At 37.9% G+C, this 21,572-nt stretch overlaps 3 protein-coding genes across 8 annotated transcripts in view; 2 read left to right on the plus strand and 1 right to left on the minus strand.

Annotated features, from left to right (window-relative positions):
- LOC120412427 (protein scalloped) overlaps positions 1–3,533 on the plus strand; it is a 284,128-nt gene extending 280,595 nt beyond the window's left edge. For all 5 annotated transcript variants that reach the window (XM_039572897.2, XM_052706834.1, XM_039572918.2 and 2 more), the window contains one exon: positions 3,396–3,533. In XM_039572897.2, the coding sequence (XP_039428831.1) occupies positions 3,396–3,509 (114 nt within the window). In that variant the 3' untranslated portion in view covers positions 3,510–3,533. The remainder of the gene's footprint in view (positions 1–3,395) is intronic.
- A 5,665-nt stretch (positions 3,534–9,198) lies between these two features.
- On the minus strand, positions 9,199–11,102 carry LOC120412926 (probable alpha-aspartyl dipeptidase). Of its 2 annotated transcripts, XM_039573569.2 has the most exons (3): positions 10,807–11,102; positions 10,016–10,157; positions 9,199–9,918 (listed from the first exon to the last, which is right to left on the minus strand). In XM_039573569.2, the coding sequence occupies exons 2-3, from the start codon at positions 10,129–10,131 to the stop codon at positions 9,300–9,302; spliced, it is 735 nt and encodes a 244-aa protein (XP_039429503.1). In that variant the 5' UTR covers positions 10,132–10,157; positions 10,807–11,102; the 3' UTR covers positions 9,199–9,299. The 2 variants fall into 2 exon arrangements, with proteins under 2 accessions (XP_039429503.1, XP_039429495.1); XM_039573561.2 differs by lacking the exon at positions 10,807–11,102 and having other exon boundaries at positions 10,016–10,380.
- A 3,048-nt stretch (positions 11,103–14,150) lies between these two features.
- LOC120432170 (protein MAK16 homolog) overlaps positions 14,151–21,572 on the plus strand; it is a 37,497-nt gene continuing 30,075 nt past the window's right edge. The window contains exons 1-2 of the mRNA XM_039597310.2: positions 14,151–14,342; positions 14,427–15,266. Of these exons, the coding sequence (XP_039453244.1) occupies positions 14,328–14,342; positions 14,427–15,266 (855 nt within the window). The 5' untranslated portion in view covers positions 14,151–14,327. The remainder of the gene's footprint in view (positions 14,343–14,426; positions 15,267–21,572) is intronic.

Raw genomic sequence — 21,572 nt, forward strand, 5'->3', positions numbered from 1 at the left:
GAGGCATTGTGAGCTGCACAAAATGGCGTTCTTAACTCAATTTGGCCCAAAATGCACGTACGACAAGTTAGCACGATGGCGACGACTTGAGCTGCTCGATTTGTTCTAGAGGTCGTATCGAGTAGAGATCCTTAATAGGGAGACTGGTCGAAGTGAATTTGACGTACCCAAACAGACACGAGTTTGACGTATCCAAACGAGCATTTGCCTTTACGCCCAGCAGAACTTATCAGTGTTGCCAAGCTCAAAACATACGTTGCCAGATCGATTTAGCCAGCTTAGACCAGTCTCCCTATTTAGGGTCTCTAGTATCGAGGTGCTCCAATTTAGGTGAAACTTTCGGCGTTTGTTTGTCTATACATGAGATGAACTCATGCCAAATATGGGGTAAAACGGAGATTGAAGTTTAAAGTCCAAGTTTGACAGTTTTCGTGCTTCGGTTGGTACTTTTGATTTGAGATGGCTGTTATCTTATAAGGCTAGTATGCAGATCGGAAGGAAAGGGGTCAAGAAACAGCTTTACGAACAGCAGAACAAAGGAGAGGGAGCGATTTCTTGAGGCTTTTCTTCACCCTCTCTGACTTGCTTGCGCTGCCGCTACTACCCATTTGATTTTTTTCTTGACCGGTTCCTTCCGAAGTGCGTATACCGCTATACACTCAACCCCCGGTGGTTGGTCACTTTCTCGTCTGACACTTTTTAGTTTGTACCCCGTTAGTTGGATAAAGTCAAACTAAAAAGTTACGAATTGTCAGTTTTGACATGGGACACACACTTATCAAACCTCCGTGTAAAGAGGGTGTCAAATTAAAAAGTGACCCCGTTAGTTTGACAACAATTGGTGTTAAACCATCGGGATTTCAGTTTAACTCCATGTTCTCTACTGTCATCCATCTAACTCTACACGCAGGTGTAAACTCACTCAGTTTTCGTTAAAACCGAACCTACTCAGTAATACAGTCGACTCTCTGGTTGTCAATATCCAAGGGACCGCCGAGGAAGAGAATCATCGGTTTACAGAACGATGCAAAATGAAGACTCGATTGAAAATGTGTTTTTCTTGGTACCCAGCCGGGGGGATGGCAACCATATTCCGACCTAAGCAAACTGACAACAGTCGACATTAGCACGGTTATCAAATGAGAGCCCACAACAAAAGCACTAACTATCAAATGGTAGCCCATAACAAATCATTGTTTGGGTTTTTGATTTTAAAATTTCCCGCAATTCAAACGATAAATATCTGAAAAAACACGTGAATTGTGTTGCTGATGGTAAATTCTATCATATCCTTGGAGATTCCATCCCAATATTGGCTGCAAATTTATATCGAAAAAAGTGATTTTTCTGTTTACCTTTTTTTTTGCTTTTTCTCTTTGGGTTTTTGTTTTTTGCTTTTTCTCTTTGGGTCGATCAAACAGCGCACCCGTACACTAAGAAACGGCATTACACATTTTTCAGTTTGGTTTTACACATTTGCATGGTACTTTTGAGTTTAACCAGGAAAATACACTTCGTATTACCAAAGTAATATGTATAATACTGATTCTTAGTGTTTGTTATCTGAACTTCCAAGATGGTGGTTTCTTCGCATCCCCTGTACCCAGCTATGGGAGAGAATCATGGCAACGTCCAGCAAACAAAAACAAACTAATGTCAAACATCCTTCAAAGCTTCGTTTCGCAAAGAAAAATGTCTATGCAAGCCATGAGATAGTGACAATATTGACAACCGGAAGAGATTTTTAAAGCAAACAGAATCCAAGGGACCGTCGAGGAAGAGATCCTTCAAGCAAGAAAAAATATCGAGGAATAAAGCCAATCGAAGTATGCAATTTGAAGGGACTGAAGAATTCATCGATAGATGGAGCAATATTGATATCGAGAAGATCGACAGCCAGAGAGTCGACTGTAAATAAATAAGGCTTCTGTCAGACTTGAGTGAATTTCTCTCAAAACTCAACGAAAATTGAATGAAAATCACTCAGAGTGAAATTCACCCAATTTGGACAGAAGCCTTATTAACATAATTCTGAGTAGGGTTCGGTGTTGACGAAAACGGATTGATTTAGAACAAGCAAAAACAACCCTAATTTCTAATCACTCCGGTTTCGTTAAAACCGATCCCAACCAAAAATGAGTAAATGGAGCATCTGTCGGATTTAAGAGAATTTCATCTAGATCTGGTTGAATTTCACTCAATTTTCATCGATTTCCAAGTGAAATAAGGCTTTCTAGGCCCAGTGAAAAAAAATATAATTTAATTAAAAAATGACGAACTCCTCGTCACAGTGTCCTGATGCAAACTATGATCGAGCTGTAGCTGTCACAGCCCTGCGAAGTATGTTGGCTGACATATCGGGCAGCCAGTCAAAAAAACCAGCTAGAAGTCGCCTGACAAAAAACTTTTGCTAGAAAGAGATAGGAAAGCTGATGCAAACAAACGTCCAGCTGTCATGTAAACATACTTTGAATGTGTTGGTAAATTTGTGTCTAGAAAGCCTTATTTATCTAAATGTGACAGATGCTCCTTTTACTCATTTTTGAGTAGGGTCGGTTTTGAACAGAATTACTTATTGTTCAAAATTGAGTAAAAAGGTATTCTACTTCTAACTACAAAAAAGTTTTATTTCTACGCTTTGGAAAAACGCCACAATTTTCATTTTAAGCAAACACATAAAATGTTGAAAGCTTTTCGATATTTTTTATAATGTTTGTGAAATATATGAGTCATTATAAGTTCAGCTAAGACTCAAAATGTTAACAACGGCGTCAAATCATTGAAAAATTTATTACACTCAACCCCCGGTGGTTGGTCACTTTTTCGTTTGACACTTTTTTAGTTTGTACCCCGTTGGTTGGTCAAAGTCAAACTAAAAAGTGACGAACTGTCACTTTTTACACGGCGCTCACGCACACGATCAAAACAAACGTTTGAAAGTGTGTGTGAACTCCGTGTAAAAGGGGTGTCAAACTAAAAAGTAACCCCGTTCGTTTGACAACAGTTGGTGTCAAACCATCGGGGTTTGAGTGTACTTAGAATTTTAATAAAATGTGCCATTTTTTAAGTTTTTTAGATGTCTCGGGCTGTTTTTCAAAAGATCCTAAAGCCGTTTTTCGATACTTTCGGATACTTTCTAAAAAAAAAAACTTTCTATCCTTCTTTCAAGTTCACCCTTTTCAAAAGGGATGTCAAAATCAGTACATTTTTGATACCCTTTTAAAGGGTGATGACATTGTGTGTAGGTTGAATTTAAACGAGTCTGGTTGATTTTTGCTTAAATTTACCCAAACATGATCGAAATTTACGCAAAATTTAGTGAAAAAATTCTTGATCACAGCAAATGTTGCCCATTTCCTACCGCACCACCTAATCCTCTCAACTCTTTTCCGCAGGTCATCTCCAACAAGGAAACGGACGAAACGTTGCTGTGCGTGGCGTTCGTGTTCGAGGTGTCGACGTCGGAGCACGGCGCCCAGCACCACATCTACCGCCTGGTGAAGGAATAGCATGAGATCAATAGCGGCGCTAGCCATGCGACCACGACCACCAGCACCGCCACCGCAGTCGCCGCCGCCCATCAGCACCAGCTTCACCATCAACAGGCAGCAGCAGTTGACAGCAGCGGTAGCAGTCTAATGTTAAGTAATCATAGCTACAATAACGGTAACGATAGTAACAATAACAATAACGCTAGCAGTAATCTTAACGATAATCGAGGAGCAATAGTCGGTAGCGCAGTTTCGGCTGCGGCGGTGGGCGCCGTCGAGGGCAGTGCAGCTGCTTTATCAACCGAGGATACGACGGCGCTCGGGCTGGAGCAGCAGCACCAGCTGTCGCAAATTGTGGCCGCGGTCGCGGACGCCACCTCGCCCGTCGACTCGTACAACAGCTTGATGGCGGCGGCCGCCGTCGCTGCCGCTGCAGCCGTGCGCAAGTCGGTAAAGCAGGAGTTTCTCGCCGTTGGCGGTGGCGGCGGCGATCGACCGAACGACGCCGCGCCATCTGGCGCTGGGAATTGAAAGCTAGGTGGGATTTGTACACAGAAAACACAAACACACACACATTTCTAAACGTCTCTAATCGTGTGTAAGCTATAAACTATTTCTGAATAGTGTTTTTAAACAAAACTTCGTTTTCCGTTTTCCTTTCGAGGTTATCTCTTTTTAATTTTATAGTTTAGAGCAAAAAACTAAAACAAAAACAGAGAAAAATCGTGAAACTAAATTTTAAGAAATAAAAAAAACAGTGCCTATATTACGAGAAAAAAAAGTGAAAACAAGTCGAGAAATGAAGTAAACTGTGTAAAAAGCATCTTTTAAAAAAGCACTCAAACTTTGCGAACTTTTGACAGCTTCGGAGAGTGTGGATTTCAGTCTGTTTTTGATTACTTTCTCCCTGCGCTCGCAAACAGGGACTCACTTAAAAAAAATGTAAACACTACAATCAGCAATGATCTCAGTAGGCAAGGACGCCCTGCTTTGTCTTAAAATGAAATTTGAAAATCAAAATAACTTCAAACATTTTTATTTGTGCAATTTTTACCTAGTTTCGAATATTTGTTTCAGCAATAAAACAATATTTTGTCCATTTTTGCAAATATTCCAATCCGTTTAAAATTTAATATTAAAGGCCTTTTTTCGAAGCTTAACCAATGTTTTCTTATCGCATTATTTTGGACGTATTTCAAGAATATCCTAAACGTTATTCTGCTTCCTATTTTTTTCAACATTTTGGTCGAACAATCTAAATTGCTAAGCTAATCGCACTAGCTTTAATTGAGAGTGTAAATGCTTTTTGAGGTTGTTGAGGTTGACGATCAATCCAAAATTTAATCATTATTAATGTTGCTCTGTTTATCAAAACAAATCTACTCAGAATTGAGTCAGAAGGCTTATGTGACATTTAAGGTGAATTTGATTTCAACCCGAATTTTGCGTGAATTCAAGCGAATGTTTAATTTCGTAAGACACACATTTCTGAGTAGATCCAGCTTGACCGGAGTGGGAGCGATTGAACACGCTCATTGAGAATAACAAATTTGCGGGTAATGTTTCACCGATTTTTTCAAAACTGTGATATTTGAAATATTTATTTCCACTTAAATTTGTGTTTATTTTCACCCAAAATCACATGCTTTGAGCAAATTTCATCCAAAAATGAAATTAAAAACCCATGACCTTTTTCTGAGTAGATTTGTCTAATATTGGATGAGTGTGTAAAAATCTGACAGCAGCATCAACTTAAAATGAAGTAAACATATTAGTGATTATTTTTTTGAAAGAATAATTTCAAACATTATTTAAGTTCAACTCCCAGGGAAACTCTACCAAAATTTAGTATTTTCAAAATTTAAATTCCGGCTTAGGTTTGATTTTGACTGAATTTAACTCAATCGAAGATATTATTTAACCTCAAACTGAGTTATTTTGCTTAAGCGTGCCCGAAGAAGCGCGTAAATTTTATTTCTTTCTTCAAATCCCAATTTAACCCAACGATTCCCCTCCAAACAAACACGTACTTTAAAATAAAAATGCACGAAACGAAACACAAGTAATCGAGCGCCATTTTTTTGTTTATGAAACATGCTTTTTAGTTGTAATTTATTGCGAAATCAAATTGTGAAAATTAAACGAGTCTCAGCTGAAGTTAAAAAAAGAAGAAAAGAAACTATAAAGAAGAGCGAAACAATGGAAATTTAACCTGTACAAAACAAACTAAATCTTAAAGAAGAAAACTGTAACTAGACAAAGGGAAAAAAGAGTTTATTTTTAAATCAATTGAAAGTGCAGCGCAAAATGAAAAAAACATAAACACGGTATGCGATTTAAAAGTAAAAGATAAGAAAAATGCCAATACTTAGCGAGTAAAGAAAAAAACACAGAATTAAGAGAAAACTCAAACAGAGCGAGAGAGATCATTGTGCGAGGCGCGTGCGTGCGTGAAAGAGACAGCACACTCTCACACTGACAGACAACTAGAAAATGGCGCCAGACGCGGAGAGGAAGCAAATTGATTTCTTTATTTTTATTCAGTTTATTTATTTTAAATCGTAATCAGTAGCTTGTAAAAAGAGAGAGATTTTTTTGTTGTTTTGCCCCCCTTTTCTTTAAACGTCTAATTTGAAGGTTGAAAGCAGCTGCAAATCCGAGATATTATAATTGATATACACACACAGAAAACACACACACTTAGAGAAAGAGAGAGGGAACTTTTATTTTCTTATATTTCGAGGTAGTAGAATTCAGAGGTAAAGTTTTTTTTATATATTGAAAATATCTTTAAATGATAATTCATTTTGATCTCCTAGATAGTCAAATGCATTATTATAACCGGAAGAGTGGCAAACGACGCGCTCGTGCTTCTTTTGTTCGTACTATTTAAAAAAAAAAACAAGCAAACAATCAGCAGAAGAAGAGAAAGCGGAACTATTGAAACAAAATGCAAAGTAATCGAGACAAATAATTACAATCGAAACGTTTATGAAACCACGCAGAACGCGAGTGTTTGAAATCATGACGAGAGAGAAAAACAAATGCACTCATACACTCATAAACCCAAGAAAGAAAAAAAAACATAACACACAAACAAGTAAACAAAACGCAACCGAAAGAGCTTCATCTTCTGTGAAGAATGAGGTCCAAAAGAGAAGAGAAAAAAACAGTTGAAATTGAGAGCGCAAAGCAATACAGGCAAGAGAGGACGGAATGACTAACAAAATTAAGAAACACAGAAGAATACCTAAATTTAAAGCAAAAAAAGAAATCTTAAGTGAAAGTTGGAAATCAGTGTAAATAGTTGAAAAAATTGTGGAATAAAAACAGAAAATATAAAAAAAGGAAAAACTGTTCATTTAAGTAAGACGAAAAAGAAACTTTTTAGCTAATGTTTAAGCTTAAACAGTAAAATAAAAACATACAAAAAATCTTTCATTTTGTTTGTTTTTGAGCTATGTAAAATTTGTTTCTCATCAATGGTTTTTTGAGCGGCGGAGAGGTAAACACAGAAGTAAAACATTACTGTGAATATTCTGTAATGCCTGTTTCACACTAATAAAAAATCAAGTAAACAATTACAATATATTAATACTACAAGTACGTGCAGCAATAGACATTAAATCATGTTCAGTTTAAGTAAGAAACAGAAAGCAGACGCGGAAATAAGCTGATGAGTCCTTCAGTAACAGATATCAAACAGCAGCAGAAGCAAAACTTTCACACACTTATGTTGAAGCAAACACATTTACACCAGAACACACGAAATCACACATTAAAAAAATCCTAATCAGAGCAAATATCAATTAAAAATAAACAGAATCAAATTATGATTATAAAAAGTACACACACAAAACACAAGCAAACCCATAAATTATGAAAGGAAACAAGTAAAAACCAGAAAAATACAGAATAAAAAAAATCTAGCTAAGTAAGTAAGAAAATTGATGAGGAACCAGCCACACGATTATTAAAAACAAACAGAAATTGAGTTATGACACAGGCAAACAACAAAAACAAAAACAAACCCGTATGTAAAGTGAAAAAAAAGAAACCTAAAGTCATAATTTGTGCGCCCTCTGTTTGGGGCTCGATCGATAAAAATGAGTTGAATAAATGGTAAAAATTCATGAAAAAATAGTTGTGCGATGATTTTTTTTAGATGCTGAAACGTGTCCGAAAATATCCGTATTCAAAAACAGTTTCATCTTTGTGCAAATGCAAACTACGACTATTAGGTTTTACGCCGACTCGGTTTTTAGGTTAGAAATTTGACAGCTTGGCTGCACTGTTTACATTTTTGCACGTGTGTCTCAGTAAAAATGTGTGTGCGTGTGCGCTCATGACGTCACGCTGTAAAACCTAATTGTCTAACCATCGGGGTCCAATTTTTGTTTGACATCTTTTTTACACATTACCGAACGTTTGTGTGAATGCCGTGTGTAAAGTGACAGTTCTTCATGTTCTACACGCACTTTCAAAATCACTCAGTTTCAAAACAGAACCTACTCAGAAATGAGAAAATGGGGCATTTGTCAGATTTCAATCAGTTTTCGTTGAGTTCTGAGAGAAATTCACTCAAATCTGACAGTTGCCCAATTACTCATTTCTGAGTAGGTTCGGGTTTGACGAAAACTGAGTGAATTTGAACGTGCGTGTAGTTTGACTTTGTCGTACGGGGTTCAAATCTAGAGTTTTTTTTGATTAGGTCCTATAAACATATGAAAGACAATAGTTTATTGGTCCTTTTCAAAAGGCTAACAGATTGTCCAATGTTTGACAGATCCAAACGCGCTGGACACCAACCGCCCTTTACGCCCAGCAAAACTGGCAGTGTTGCAAGCGCAAAACATACGTTGCCAGTGCCAATTTATTTTGCATCGACCACTCTGTCTCCCTTGACAATCTGTAGGTTCAAACTCATAATTGTCAATCGAAAAAGTCGACTCTCCGGTTGTCAATATTGATGGGACCATCGAAGAAGAGAATCACAGATCGACTCGATTGAATATTTGGTAACGCTGAGCAAACAAAAAACAAAGAAATGTCAAACATCTGTGTGGAGATTCGTTTCGCAAAGAAAATTAGAAAAATGTCTATGAAAGCCATGGGAACGTGAAATTATTGGCAACCGGAAGAGATTCGTAAGCAAATAGAATACAAGAGACCGTCGAGGAAGAGATCCTTCAAGTAAGAGACAATATCGAGGAATGAAAAGAATCGAAGTATGCGGTTTGAAGGGATTGAAGCATTTATCGGTAGATGGATCAATATAGAGATCTAGAAGATCGGCGACCAGAGAGTCGACTGTATTTGTAGAGATGCAGTCGTTCGTAAATTATACTCCGTTGCTTCCGGAACAAATCCTCCAACCCGCCTGTTGACCATAGGCCCATTTCTGCTTTTCTTCTGTCCCGTTCTGCATGTACTTTGCCTTTGTTTACCTGGCGAGTCAACTGTCAAACACAATAGAGTTATCTACGTGCGCATGTATTGCGTGTACGTACACGAAAAAGATTGAGGTTAAATTTTGTCCGCCCAGCAAAATCAAATGGTGCGCTAGTGTGTGTACGCGAAACGTCATAAAGCTCTATAATCAAGGTCCATTGACATTTAGGTAATACGCAGGGATTATTGTTGTGTTACACTCTAAAGTGTCGTCAATTAAATAAATGGTATTTCCCATCAATAAAATTTAAGACGCTTCTTTTAAACTTTTCAATATATTTCTTTAATATTACAATTATATCGCAATTAATTCATCCAAAAGCCACATAATTTCATAACCAGGAAAAGACCTCTTTCCTACTTCATCAAAAAGCTAAAATCGGATCCACTCTCAAACTCCTGCGGTTCCTGGCCGCGTCGAAACAGGCGCGCCTTATTAACACCAATGAGCGTCGCCCGATCGCCGTCCACCAGCAGGGTCGATCCCTCGCGCAGCCCCAACACCGGCGCTTCGTTCAACTCGTGAAACTGCACGATCCGTTCCTCGCGCGTTTCTCCCTTGTGCGTTCCGCCCACCTCCGGGTCCAGATAGTGCGGGTTGATGTTGAACGGCACCAGCGCGAGCGCGTCAAAGGTCGGCGGGAAGATGATCGGCATGTCGTTGGTCGTCTGGATCGAGCGCGTCGCGACGTTCGTTCCGGCCGAACTGCCCACGTATGGGACGGACCCGTTCAGGACACGGTCCCGGATCGGTTCCACCAGTGCGTTGTCGTACAGGGACTTGAGCAGGAGGAAGGTGTTGCCGCCGCCGATGTAGATCGCTTGGGCCTCGTTCACGGCCTGGACCGGGTCCGACTGACGGTGGATGCCCTCGCAGTCGAAGCCCCACCGCTTCAGGACGGTTCCGACCTTTTCGGTGTACGCGTCGTGGTTCGACAGGGCGTACGGAATGAAGAGCACCTTCTTGACGTTGTTCCTGGAATATAAAAATCACGATTGTTGTCGAACCCATGCAGCAAAAGCAGCTCAAACTCAAACTCCAGGTTAAAAACTCTTCACCGTGTAATACTTACTTGCCAAAATACGCCCGCAGGTCGGACTCGGCGTGCTGCAGATACTCGTACCCGTGCACGGCCGACGAGGACATCAGAAAGATCTGTCGCTTGCCCATCCTGAGGAGTGCGTTCATAGAGCGGTGCCGGGGGTCGGAGTGAGCTGTGGTTATGAGAAGAAGCGACACGATTAGGAATGGGAACGTTTTAGAGGACATTTCGCAGAAGGCGTGATTCTCGCGAGGAAGACTGAATGGAACTGGAAGCTGCGGATGGGATCATTCAATTGGTGCGAAATTCGTACTAATTGGAATACAAAACGTTCGCGGAATGGAATGATCTGGGCGGTTGAACTTGAACTTGTAGTTGAGTACCTACGCGGAGGTAGTAGGACCATTAACTTAAAGTACCGGCGTCAGATTTGTATGATAGGGACATTAGTTTCTAGAAAACAGAAACGAATCAAATTTGTAAAATGTTGCACAGAATCTAATCCAACTCGCATCATTAAAAAAAATTAAAGAATTGAAGAAATACAAGATCTAACAAGCAGTCTTGATTCACCCCATTTGTCTGACTGCCTCGGTTCTTAGCCCCAAGAAAGGACTGATCGGATCTCACAATTCTCACAGGGACAGACTTTCTCAGTTATCAAGGAGGGTTAGCTCGTTCGTTTTTCAGGGCTGAGACCATCAACTCAAAGGTAGTCGTAGACCGAAGCTACTGATCTTCGATGTAGCCGAATAACGGCTGTTGGGTGTACTTAGTAAATAAATTATCATTAAATGATTCGTAACACACAATTAACTTACCAGCTCAGGGGGTTGTCTTCGACTGAGATAACTGGCTTAAAAATCACTTCGAAGCGATTCGTTGAATACTGAATTGTTTGTAGAGTTGATAAGCTGACTGAAGATAAGAAAGTCGACTATCCTGACTTGTTCTACGGAAAATAGCAGTCTTTGAGTTGGGTAGACAAATTCCTTAAACAAATTCTCTCTGAATGAGTAACAATCTGTAAAAGTTATTGATTATCGGTGTAATTAAAGGCTGAACATGATTTACTGCATTACGAAGTGATAACACAATTGTTCAATATTTATTTGCAAAATAATGAGCTGCACAACTTGAATTTAACTGCATTCTGCATCGTCTGTCAACCCTGTCAGCGTTGTTGCAGAAAAAAGATCAACAAAAACAAAATGCTGTCAGTTTTGATAACACCGTCGCACAAGAGTCGCGATTTCCAACCACGATCAAAAGCTGCAAACCGAAGATTAGCAGTGACGTTTTGGAATTTTGACAGTCTAAAACGCATGAATTGAACCTTTCTGAGTTTTTTTTTTTTTTGGGTGGGTACTTTTAGGATAGCCAAAAATGAGCGGAAACTTCCGGAGAACAACTTTCCCGGAGAAACCAGGTCGATTCGTTCGGGTTCAACGGCAATACATCTCGGCTTTCAGAACCAACGATTTTCCGGATTTTCCCCAAAGCCAACGATGCCAGATTATTGTATGGGAGATCTGTATTTTCCTGAAAATAAATCTGTATTTTATATGTATCATGTCAGATTCGAAGCCATACAAGACATTTCTAAAATTAAAATAAATCTAAAGCAAGTTATCGCAAGTTAACGCGCGTTAAAGCGAGTTAAAGCGATCAGCGTCTGCTCGACTTTTGAGCCAGGGAAATCTATCTTGCAACCTTGCCGTCGAGCAGTTTTTGGTCATGTTTGGCAACTCGGTATTTCCATTTTAATTTCTTTGTGGTCGTACAAAGGGTCATTGTACGCAGAAAAATAAGCTTTATCGCTGGAAACAATAATATCTAGATTAAATTTTAAAAACAACCTATCCCTCATGGGTTTCCTATGCAGATAGGGCCTTTTGAAAATTTAATTTAATCTAAGCTTCATTTTAGGACCCAATTAGGTACTAAAGCCCTATGTCAATTTTTATGTACAACGGTAAAAACACGATTAAAAACCATTTCTGATCACTTTTTTTTCATTTTAATGCAAACATTTTTTTTTACCTAGACAACATTTTTTCGATGGATCAACTATAAGGCTTTCTAGGCCCAGTGAAAAAAATATAATTTAACTCAAAAATGACGAACTCCTCGTCACAGTGTCCTGATGCAAACAATCATCGAGCTGTAGCTGTCACAGCCCTGCGAAGTATGTTGGCTGACATATCGGGCAGTCAGTCAAAAAAACCAGCTAGAAGTCGCCTGACAAATTTTTTTTGCTAGAAAGAGATAGGAAACCTGATGCAAACAAACGTCCAGCTGTCATGTAAACATACTTTGAATGTGTTGGTAAATTTCTGACTAGAAAGCCTTATGGTCCCTGTAGGGTCCCCTTGGAACGAGCTGTCAAGTAGGGGCTTTTCTGTCAAGAAGGACCGCGAGGTTAATTTTTCAAAATAGATTTAAAAATCCATTTTAAACTCTTTGTAGTCGTACAAAGGGTCATTGTACTCAGAAAAAAAAGCTTTATCGCTGTAAATAATAATATCAGGAATCTAAGCTTCATTTTAGAACCTAATTATCATTTCTGGTGATCCTGATACTATTCAGCTGTATTCTTAACCTCCAAATAACAAAAAATACTGTTATGGTGCAAATTTTACAATCAGTCAAAACATCCAGCTTGAAATCACCTGACAAAAAACTTTTGCTAGAAAAAGATAGGAAATCTTTTGCAAAAAACGCCCACCCAGTCACGAAATATTCTAGCAGAGCTGGTTCTATCAGAATCCTGCTAGAACGGTGGAACATTTCTGCTAGAATTCTGTAAGAATATCCAGCTCTGTTAGAACTCTGCTAGAATCCTGCTAGAACGCCGTGACTGGGCAGCTGCCATGTAAACACACTTTGAATGTGTTGGTAAATTTCTGACAAGAAAGCCTTTTAGTACGTCAAAGTGCAGCACCCAAGTTGAAAACCATTTCTGATCACTTCTTTTTTCATTTTAACGCAAAAAAAAGTTGTCTTGTCATTTTATTTTTGTTGCGTTTTTTTATGGATCATTTTGGTCCAAACAAGCTGTCAAGTAGGAACTTTTCTGTCAAGAAGGGCCGTGGAGTTAGTTTTTTTTAATTGATTTTAAAATCAATTTTAAATTCTTTCTTCTAATATCAGCAATTGAAGCTTCATTTTAGAACCCAATTCATTCTGCCTCGACTTTTGATCATTTATGAACAAGCACCCAGTAAGGACATTCTAGCAGGATTCTATCAGAGTCCTTACAGAGCTGGATATTCTTACAGAATTCTGGCAGAAATGTTCTACCGTTCTAGCAGGATTCTGGCAGAATCAGCTCTGCTAGAATATTTCGTGACTGGGCAATTGGGTCCTAAAATGAAGCTTAGATTGCTGATATTATTGTTTACAGCGATAAAGCTTATTTTTCTGAGTACAATGACCCTTTGTTCAACCACAAAGAGTTTAAAATGGATTTTTAAATCAATTTTGAAAAATTAACCTCGCGGTCCTTCTTGACAGAAAAGCTCCTACTTGACAGCTCGTTCCAAGGGGACCATAGTTGATCCATCGAAAAAATGTTGTCTTGTCAAAAAAAATTTGTTGCGTTAAAATGAAAAAAAGTGTTCAGAAATGGTTTTTAATCGTGTTTTTTACCGTTTTACATAAAAATTGACATAGGGCTTTAGTACCCAATTGCTACAAACTGTTTTCTCTGCGTGCCACCCACCGAAATTGGGTACTAAAGCCCTATGTCAATTTTTATGTACAACGGTAAATAACACGATTAAAAACAATTTCTGATCACTTTTTTTCATTTTAATGCAAAATTTTTTTTTGACTAGACAACATTTTTTCGATGGATCAACTATGGTCCCCTTGGAACGAGCTGTCAAGTAGGAACTTTTCTGTCAAGAAGGACCGCGAGGTTAATTTTTCAAAATTGATTTAAAAATCCATTTTAAACTCTTTGTGGTCGTACAAAGGTTCATTGTACTCAGAAAAATAAGCTTTATCGCTGTAAACAACAATATCAGCAATCTAAGCTTCATTTTAGGACCCAATTACAAAACAAATCCAAACTCGCATCACCATCGAGGCTCCCCTCGACCAAACTGACAGCATAATCTGCGAAACGCGAAACGTCAATCCAACGAAACGTCAAACAGCGCGTGTTTTGGTTTCTCGCGTGCATGCTGTCCATGGCCCGGTTTTCAAAATCAAGTCGCTGATTTTCCGTTCATTCCGGCACGTTTTCGAATAAATATCCTGCAATAAAATCTTGAAAGTGGTTCAAGTTGATAGTAAAGTGTGAATTGTGTCAAGTTTCGTTTAAAATCCGTTCAAAATGCAACAGGACGAGGTAAGATTCGGCTTTGTTTTGGGTTTTCCACCCACCTTAACCTTATTCTTTTCCGTTGACCCGGAATCCGGGTCCGTCTTGCAGATTGTCTGGAGCATCATCAGCCGGCAGTTTTGCTCGTACCAGGTGAAAACGCAAACGCAAAACTTTTGCCGCAACGAGTACAGCTTGACGGGTTTGTGCTCCCGGAAGGCCTGCCCGATTGCCAACAGCAAGTATGCCACGATCCGGGAGGAGAACGGAATCGCGTACCTGTACATGAAGACGGCCGAGCGGAACGCCTTCCCGTCCAAGCACTGGGAAAAGGTGAAACTGTCGAGGAACTTTGAGAAGGCGATTTATCAAATCAACGAGAATCTGCTGTACTGGGACCGGTTCGTGCGGCTCAAGTGCAAGCAGCGGTTCACAAAGATTACCCAGTATCTGATCCGGATGCGAAAGTTGAAGCTCCGACGACAGAAGATGCTGGTTCCGTTGGCCACGAAGATTGAGCGGCGGGAACGACGCCGTGAGGAGAAAGCGCTGGTGGCGGCCAAGATCGATAACGCGATCGAGAAGGAACTGATGGAGCGGTTGAAGAAGGGCACGTACGAGGACATTTACAACTTCCCCCAGACGGTGTTCAACAAGGCGCTGGAGGCGGAAGAAATTGAAGATGAAGAGGACGAGGCGGAAAGCGAGACGGAGCAGGAGCTGGAGAAAGAGATGGAAATCGATGACGAGGTGCAGCGCGAGTTGGACGCGGACGACGGGGAGGAGTTTGTGGAGGGAGATTCGGATGATGATGATGATGATGACGATGAGGATGGTTCGGATGAGGAGATGGACGAGGATGATGTGTCGGATGCGGAAAGTGATTCCGGTGTAAAGGAGCGCGTCGAGGTGGACAGCGATTTCGAGTCGTCCGACGAGGATGATATTGAGGTGAGTGTTTTTATCTTGACATACTCGAAAGTTTCTGAAATTATTACAAGATTCCTTTTCACTCATTTACTGCCCATATAAACAAAGTTGTCCCACCTGTTTTTAGGCAACTTTTTTATAAATTTCTTCTAATCAAATGAAAAATTAAACTCAGCACTCGAATCGATGCTGAAAAAATCAATATTAAAAAAAATTGATAGGGTAATAAAAAATATTTGATCAGCAACAAACTGAGAATTAAAAACATTTTTTGCTGCTTGGAATGCGCTCTAAATGTAACCAATCAAAATATTGATCAAGATCATGGCTATTATCCATCACAGGAAATATTGAATGTTTGTCCTTTTTGAAATGTTAGTCTTGATTAAAAAAAAAAATGAAAATGTTGTTTTCGGAAAGATCGGACAATTTCACGAATGTTTCATATTTTAACCTTGAAAATCGGACCATTAGCTGCTGAGATATCGACATTAGAAAATGGAGGGTTGTTTGGCTGAGACTTAGAAAACATCAATTTTCCTGTTTTTAAATCTTTGCATGGCCATATCTCAGCTACTAAGGCACTAATTTAAAAAAAATGATTAACTGCGACTATTTTGAATAAAATTACCTAAACATGAAAACGGTGCACTTTATGAAAATTTCACTAAAGTTCTTTTTGATTGCAAATTCGATTTTACATCTAAAAATGAAGTTGAATTTTTTTTCGACTAATATTTCGATATTTTTTTTTAAATCAATATTGATTTAAGAAATCATAACTCGGCCAAAGATTTTTTGCCTGTTCTGGAAATTTTTGAAAAGTTGGCAGGGGACATCAACCCTAAAATGTGTTTTTTTTACAAATCAAGTTTTAGTGACAAAAAGTGAAATTAAAAATCACCAACTTTTTTATCGTGAATCATTTTATTTTCACTGTAGTTCAAGTTGCCAAATTTGTATGGAAAATTAAATGGACAAACTAACGATGCAAAATGGCTTTTTTGGGCATTACCGAAAGCACCGAAAAAGTTTCAGCCGGATTAAAAGGTACAAAAATTAAAATTAATAAAAAAGATCGATTTCGTAGAGAGTTGCTCTTCTAGAAGAGGTTTTTTTTTTCATTTTTATCGCAGTTCTGATCAATATTACACATCAAATCATCGTGCCTTTAGTGCTCCTTTAGTTTTCAAATCGGTTTGCTGTGGATTCGTGTTCAAATTTTAAAATTCAGCATATCGTCAGCTGTGTGCTATCTTGTGACATAGACCATTTTGGTCGAAAATGAGTTAATGATGACGTTTTGCTATACTTAACAAACACTACAAGATGCTTTAACCCGATTTTAGAAACTCGCTTCCGTTTCCCGGATATCGCAATACACACTTGTGACATAGACCAATTTATCATCAAAATGATCGTGCACACTTGTGACACGTCATACATGTTGTTGGAAAATGTGAAAAAAATTTCTTGTTTTTCTCAAATTTATGTTGATACACATTTTCTGAAGGCAATGCAATCTTTTGTTTTTGAAAATATACTGATTAAGTCGGTTAAACCATTGATTTGAGCTTATTTTAGTTTGTATGGGAATTCTGTGCACACTTGTGACACGTAGTACAATTTTACTTTCGAAGCACACTTGTGACACGTGCTTTTCAGATTTTTGTTTACATAATTTACTGTATCTTTTAACTGGTGTAACCAAATTAGTTGAAACTTGGAGCGTTTGTTAAGTGATAGTATACGAACCGATTGCTTCACCAAGTTTGGCTCTATCATTCATAGTTTTGAAAATATTTATTACCAAACTTAAAAAATCGATTTTCTCAAATCGTACTAAATGGTTATTGTCACAAGACAGCACATATATTACAATAAGTTGCAAAATTTCCAACTTCAGCCATGTGCAACAATTTCCACTTCACGTGTGGGAAACCAATAATGGGCTAATTCATGCGTTCTAGACTGTCAAAATTCCAAAACGTCATTGCCTATCTTCGGTTCGCTGCTTTAGTTCGTGTTTGAAGTTTCGGGCCGAGACTCTGAGATTTTCCAAAATTTTCAATTTTTCGTGTCTCTCTTTTCTAATTCCAATTATGAATTCTTAGGTAACTTGGTAACTTATATAACTATTTTTTCGCATAAACATAGCAATATCCAGTATGCAATCCGCTAAAATCACCGTCTCCAAGCGAAGCGAAAACGCTTTTCAAAAACTGTTTAAATGCACCCCTTCATTTTTTTCCAAAAAATCAGGAAACTAAAATATAATTTTGCCTGAAAATTTAAATTATCATTAAAAAACACTTTTACAGTTGATTGTATACTATTTAAAAAACATTGTATAACGTTTGTTCTTGTATTTTTAAATCAAATTGGGCTCTATTTGCAAATTTCAAACGCTTGTAAAAAAAAGTATTTTCATAAATTTATTAATATTTTGCTTTTTTTTTAAATCAGAATTACTTTAAAGCATTACTGTACTGCCGCTCTAATCTGGTCCGTCCCATATGTAAAAAGTGAGTGCTGAGATAACGCTGTGAGAAACCCAAAAAAAGTTTCACCATTTTTCCCGTTCTAAACTAAATATTTCTATATAATTATTTATACAGTTATTTCAATATCAGTCTTAAGACGCAAGTACCATAAATTTGATTAAAAAAATTAACAATTTGGAGGTAAATTTGAGAAATTGACAGCAAGAGACCAACTTGACTTTATTTGTCCATAAATAAAGGCAAGTCAGTTATGATATCAAGGTAGGCTTGAACATTTACAACACAGTTTCAACCTGGTTCAACTGTCATTTCCAGGTTTGTTTTGGTAGTTTTCTAAGTAAATAATTATAAAAAAATGTTTATTTCAGATTTATTTGCTTTAAATAATGTATTTAATTAAGTTCCTGGATATGAAAATGTGATCTGCAACGACACCAGGAAATTGGAAATATATAACAGAGGCAAATTCTCAACTGCTAAGACCCTGAAAATATTAAAAAAAAAACTACGCTTATCGTTGGTGGAGTCTCTTTCAGAACCAGGATCAACCTTATTCATTCAAGAAAAAATATAACTAATTTTATGGTTTAGATATTAGCCATAACGGTATGTATTTTATATTTTCTTTCCGTGGTTGTACATTTCAAAAGAAAAAAGTCACTAAAGGTTTGGAGTATCTTGTTTTTAAATCTTCAAATATTTCTTCAGAAATGAACAATTAATGATATTTTCAAGTTATACGTACTCTTAAAAATATACTCTGTAGATTTCAAATGATTTCGCAGCCATTTAAACGATTTGCGAGACATTTCGATATGAGGGACTGACTTGCCTTTATTTTGCATATGGGACAGCACGAAAGTCATATTTATTTTGGATTTTTTATAACAAACACTACTTTTTTTTTTTTTTTTTTTTTTTTTTTAATTTATATTTATTTTGATTTTTTCTTCCATGTACATTCATTCAGTTAAAATATTATTGAGTGTCCAATCACAATCGATGACTTTTCACCTCAATTTTAAATACTAGCAACTTTCATTTATTCATGAAATATTGTAGCTTTCGCTATTCAGTGATTTCAAATGTAGGAGGTCCTACATGTACAAAAGGGAAAAGGGATGACTTAAAACTAACTTATAAACTATATAAAGAGCGGATCAATGCAGCTGAAGACTGCAATGATTTTTGTCGAAATGCATCAATTATCTTATTGGACATAACATCCAAAGTGTCAACTTCGGCTAATTGATGAAGTTCACTGGTGCTGAACCAGGGAGGAAGTTTCAGAATCATTTTCAGAATTTTGTTCTGAATCCTCTGAAGTTTTTTCTTCCTGGTTAAGCAACAGCTTGTCCAGATCGGCACAGCATAAAGCATGGCAGGTCTGAAAATTTGTTTATAAATTAACAGTTTATTCTTGAGACAAAGTCTAGAATTCCTGTTTATAAGTGGATACAAACATTTAATATATTTGTTACATTTAACCTGGATACTTTCAATGTGATCCTTGTAAGTAAGGTTTTTGTCAAAAGCAAGTCCAAGATATTTCACTTGATCCTCCCACTTTAAATTTACCTCATTCATCTTTATAATGTGATGACTTTTTGGTTTAAGAAAATCAGCCCTTGGTTTGTGAGGGAAAATAATAAGTTGAGTTTTTGCAGCATTTGGAGTAATTTTCCATTCTTTCAAATAAGAATTGAAAATATCCAAGCTTTTTTGTAATCTTCTTGTGATGACACGAAGGCTTCTACCTTTGGCGGAGATGCTTGTATCATCAGCAAAAAGTGATTTCTGACATCCTGGGGGCAAATCAGGCAAGTCAGAAGTAAAAATATTGTATAAAATTGGACCCAAAATGCTTCCTTGAGGGACGCCGGCACGTACAGGTAGTTGATCAGATTTGCTATTCTGATAACATACCTGCAGAGTACGATCCGTCAAATAATTTTGGATAATTTTCACGATATAAATCGGAAAATTAAACCTTTTCAATTTCGCAATCAAACCTTTATGCCAAACACTGTCAAATGCTTTTTCTATGTCTAGAAGAGCAGCGCCAGTAGAATAGCCCTCAGATTTGTTGCTTCGAATTAAATTTGAAACTCTCAACAACTGATGGGTAGTTGAATGCCCAAGGCGAAATCCAAACTGCTCATCAGCGAAAATTGAATTTTCATTAATGTGCGTCATCATTCTATTAAGAATTATTCTTTCGAATAATTTACTAATAGATGAAAGCAAACTAATGGGCCGATAGCTTGAGGCTTCAGCAGGATTTTTATCCGGTTTCAAAATCGGAACTACTTTGGCATTTTTCCAACTACTGGGAAAATATGCCAAATCAAAACATTTGTTGCAAATTTTGACCAAGCTACTTAAAGTTGCTTCAGGTAATTTTTTAATTAAAATGTAAAAAATGCCATCCTCACCAGGGGCTTTCATATTTTTAATTTTTTTGATAATAGATTTTATTTCATTCAGATCCGTATTAAAAACTTCATCTGATGAAAATTCTTGTTCAACAATATTCTGAAATTCTATTGAAATTTGATCTTCAATGAGCATGAGCATGAGCATGAGCATGAGCATGAGAGATCACCCATGGTTGCCCCTCCGTTGCTGAACAGAACCGTAATATCCTTTCAGCACTACTGATTATAGGCTTCGACGATCTAGTGGTGTTTCCCTTATCAACAGCATGTATGAATGCGCTGAAAAGATAAAACACCATGATTGCTAAAGCTAGATCAGTTGCGAATAGGTAACAGTCATTGGCCACCAACGGCGCCCGCCATGTCAGTTTGTAGACCTCGATTTTAAGGGACGGGAATGTTAGTTAGCGCAGGTTGCTACTAGGGCAGCTGATTTACTCTGTGCTTACACCCCACGAGCGCCAGGAACCTGAAAACTTGTTAGTAGGATAGGGTGTTTGGTCAGGATTCATCATAGAAGATGATGATGCGACCCAAAATCATAGCGTTTGTTAAAAGATGTTATATATTATTCTCAAGGCAAACAATCGGATGCTGCGGATGAGACATTTCCCGTTTATCGGTTGTTAAATTTTAAATGAAATGGTCTAGTCTTAGACAGCCGGCTGTGGAAAGATAGAACAAAAATCATTTGTAATTAAAGAATGAAGGATTAAACAATGTAACTTTTAACTTGAGATGATTTTACGAGTTTTAAATGATTGATGTTTAGTGAGGTACTGATTAACGGTGCGAACGACGAGTTTCGATGTGTATCGAGCTGAAATGGTATGATAGGGTGTTGATAGGGTCAAATCAAACTGGCTAGCTGTCATCGGGACAGCCAAAGCCAGCCGCACCTTCACACGCACGCGAGAAAAACGAAAAAAAAAAAAAAAAAAACGAAAAAACACACCGACGGCGGACGCGAAAAATCTTACGACCCTACGGAAAGGAATCGCAAATCTGACTGGCTCAACTGTCATCGAGACAGCCAAAGCCAGCCGCACCTTCACACGCACACACGCACGCCAAAAAAACGAAAAACACACCGACGGCGGACGCGAAAATTCTACGACCCTACGGAAAGGAATCGCAAATCTGACTCTCTATTGAAATTTGATCTTCAATAGGACTCAAAACATTTAAGTTGAAATTATGAGCACTCTCAAACTGCTGAGCAAGTTTTTGAGCTTTTTCCCCATTAGTTAATAGAATATTATCACCATCTTTTAAAGAAGGGATTGGTTTTTGGGGTTTCTTAAGAACCTTTGAAAGTTTCCAAAAAGGTTTGGAATAAGGTTTAATTTGTTCGACATCTCTTGCGAACTTTTCATTTCGCAGGA

This window comes from Culex pipiens, chromosome 1 (assembly GCF_016801865.2).
Source record: "Culex pipiens pallens isolate TS chromosome 1, TS_CPP_V2, whole genome shotgun sequence".
Classification (NCBI taxonomy): Eukaryota; Metazoa; Arthropoda; class Insecta; order Diptera; family Culicidae; genus Culex; species Culex pipiens.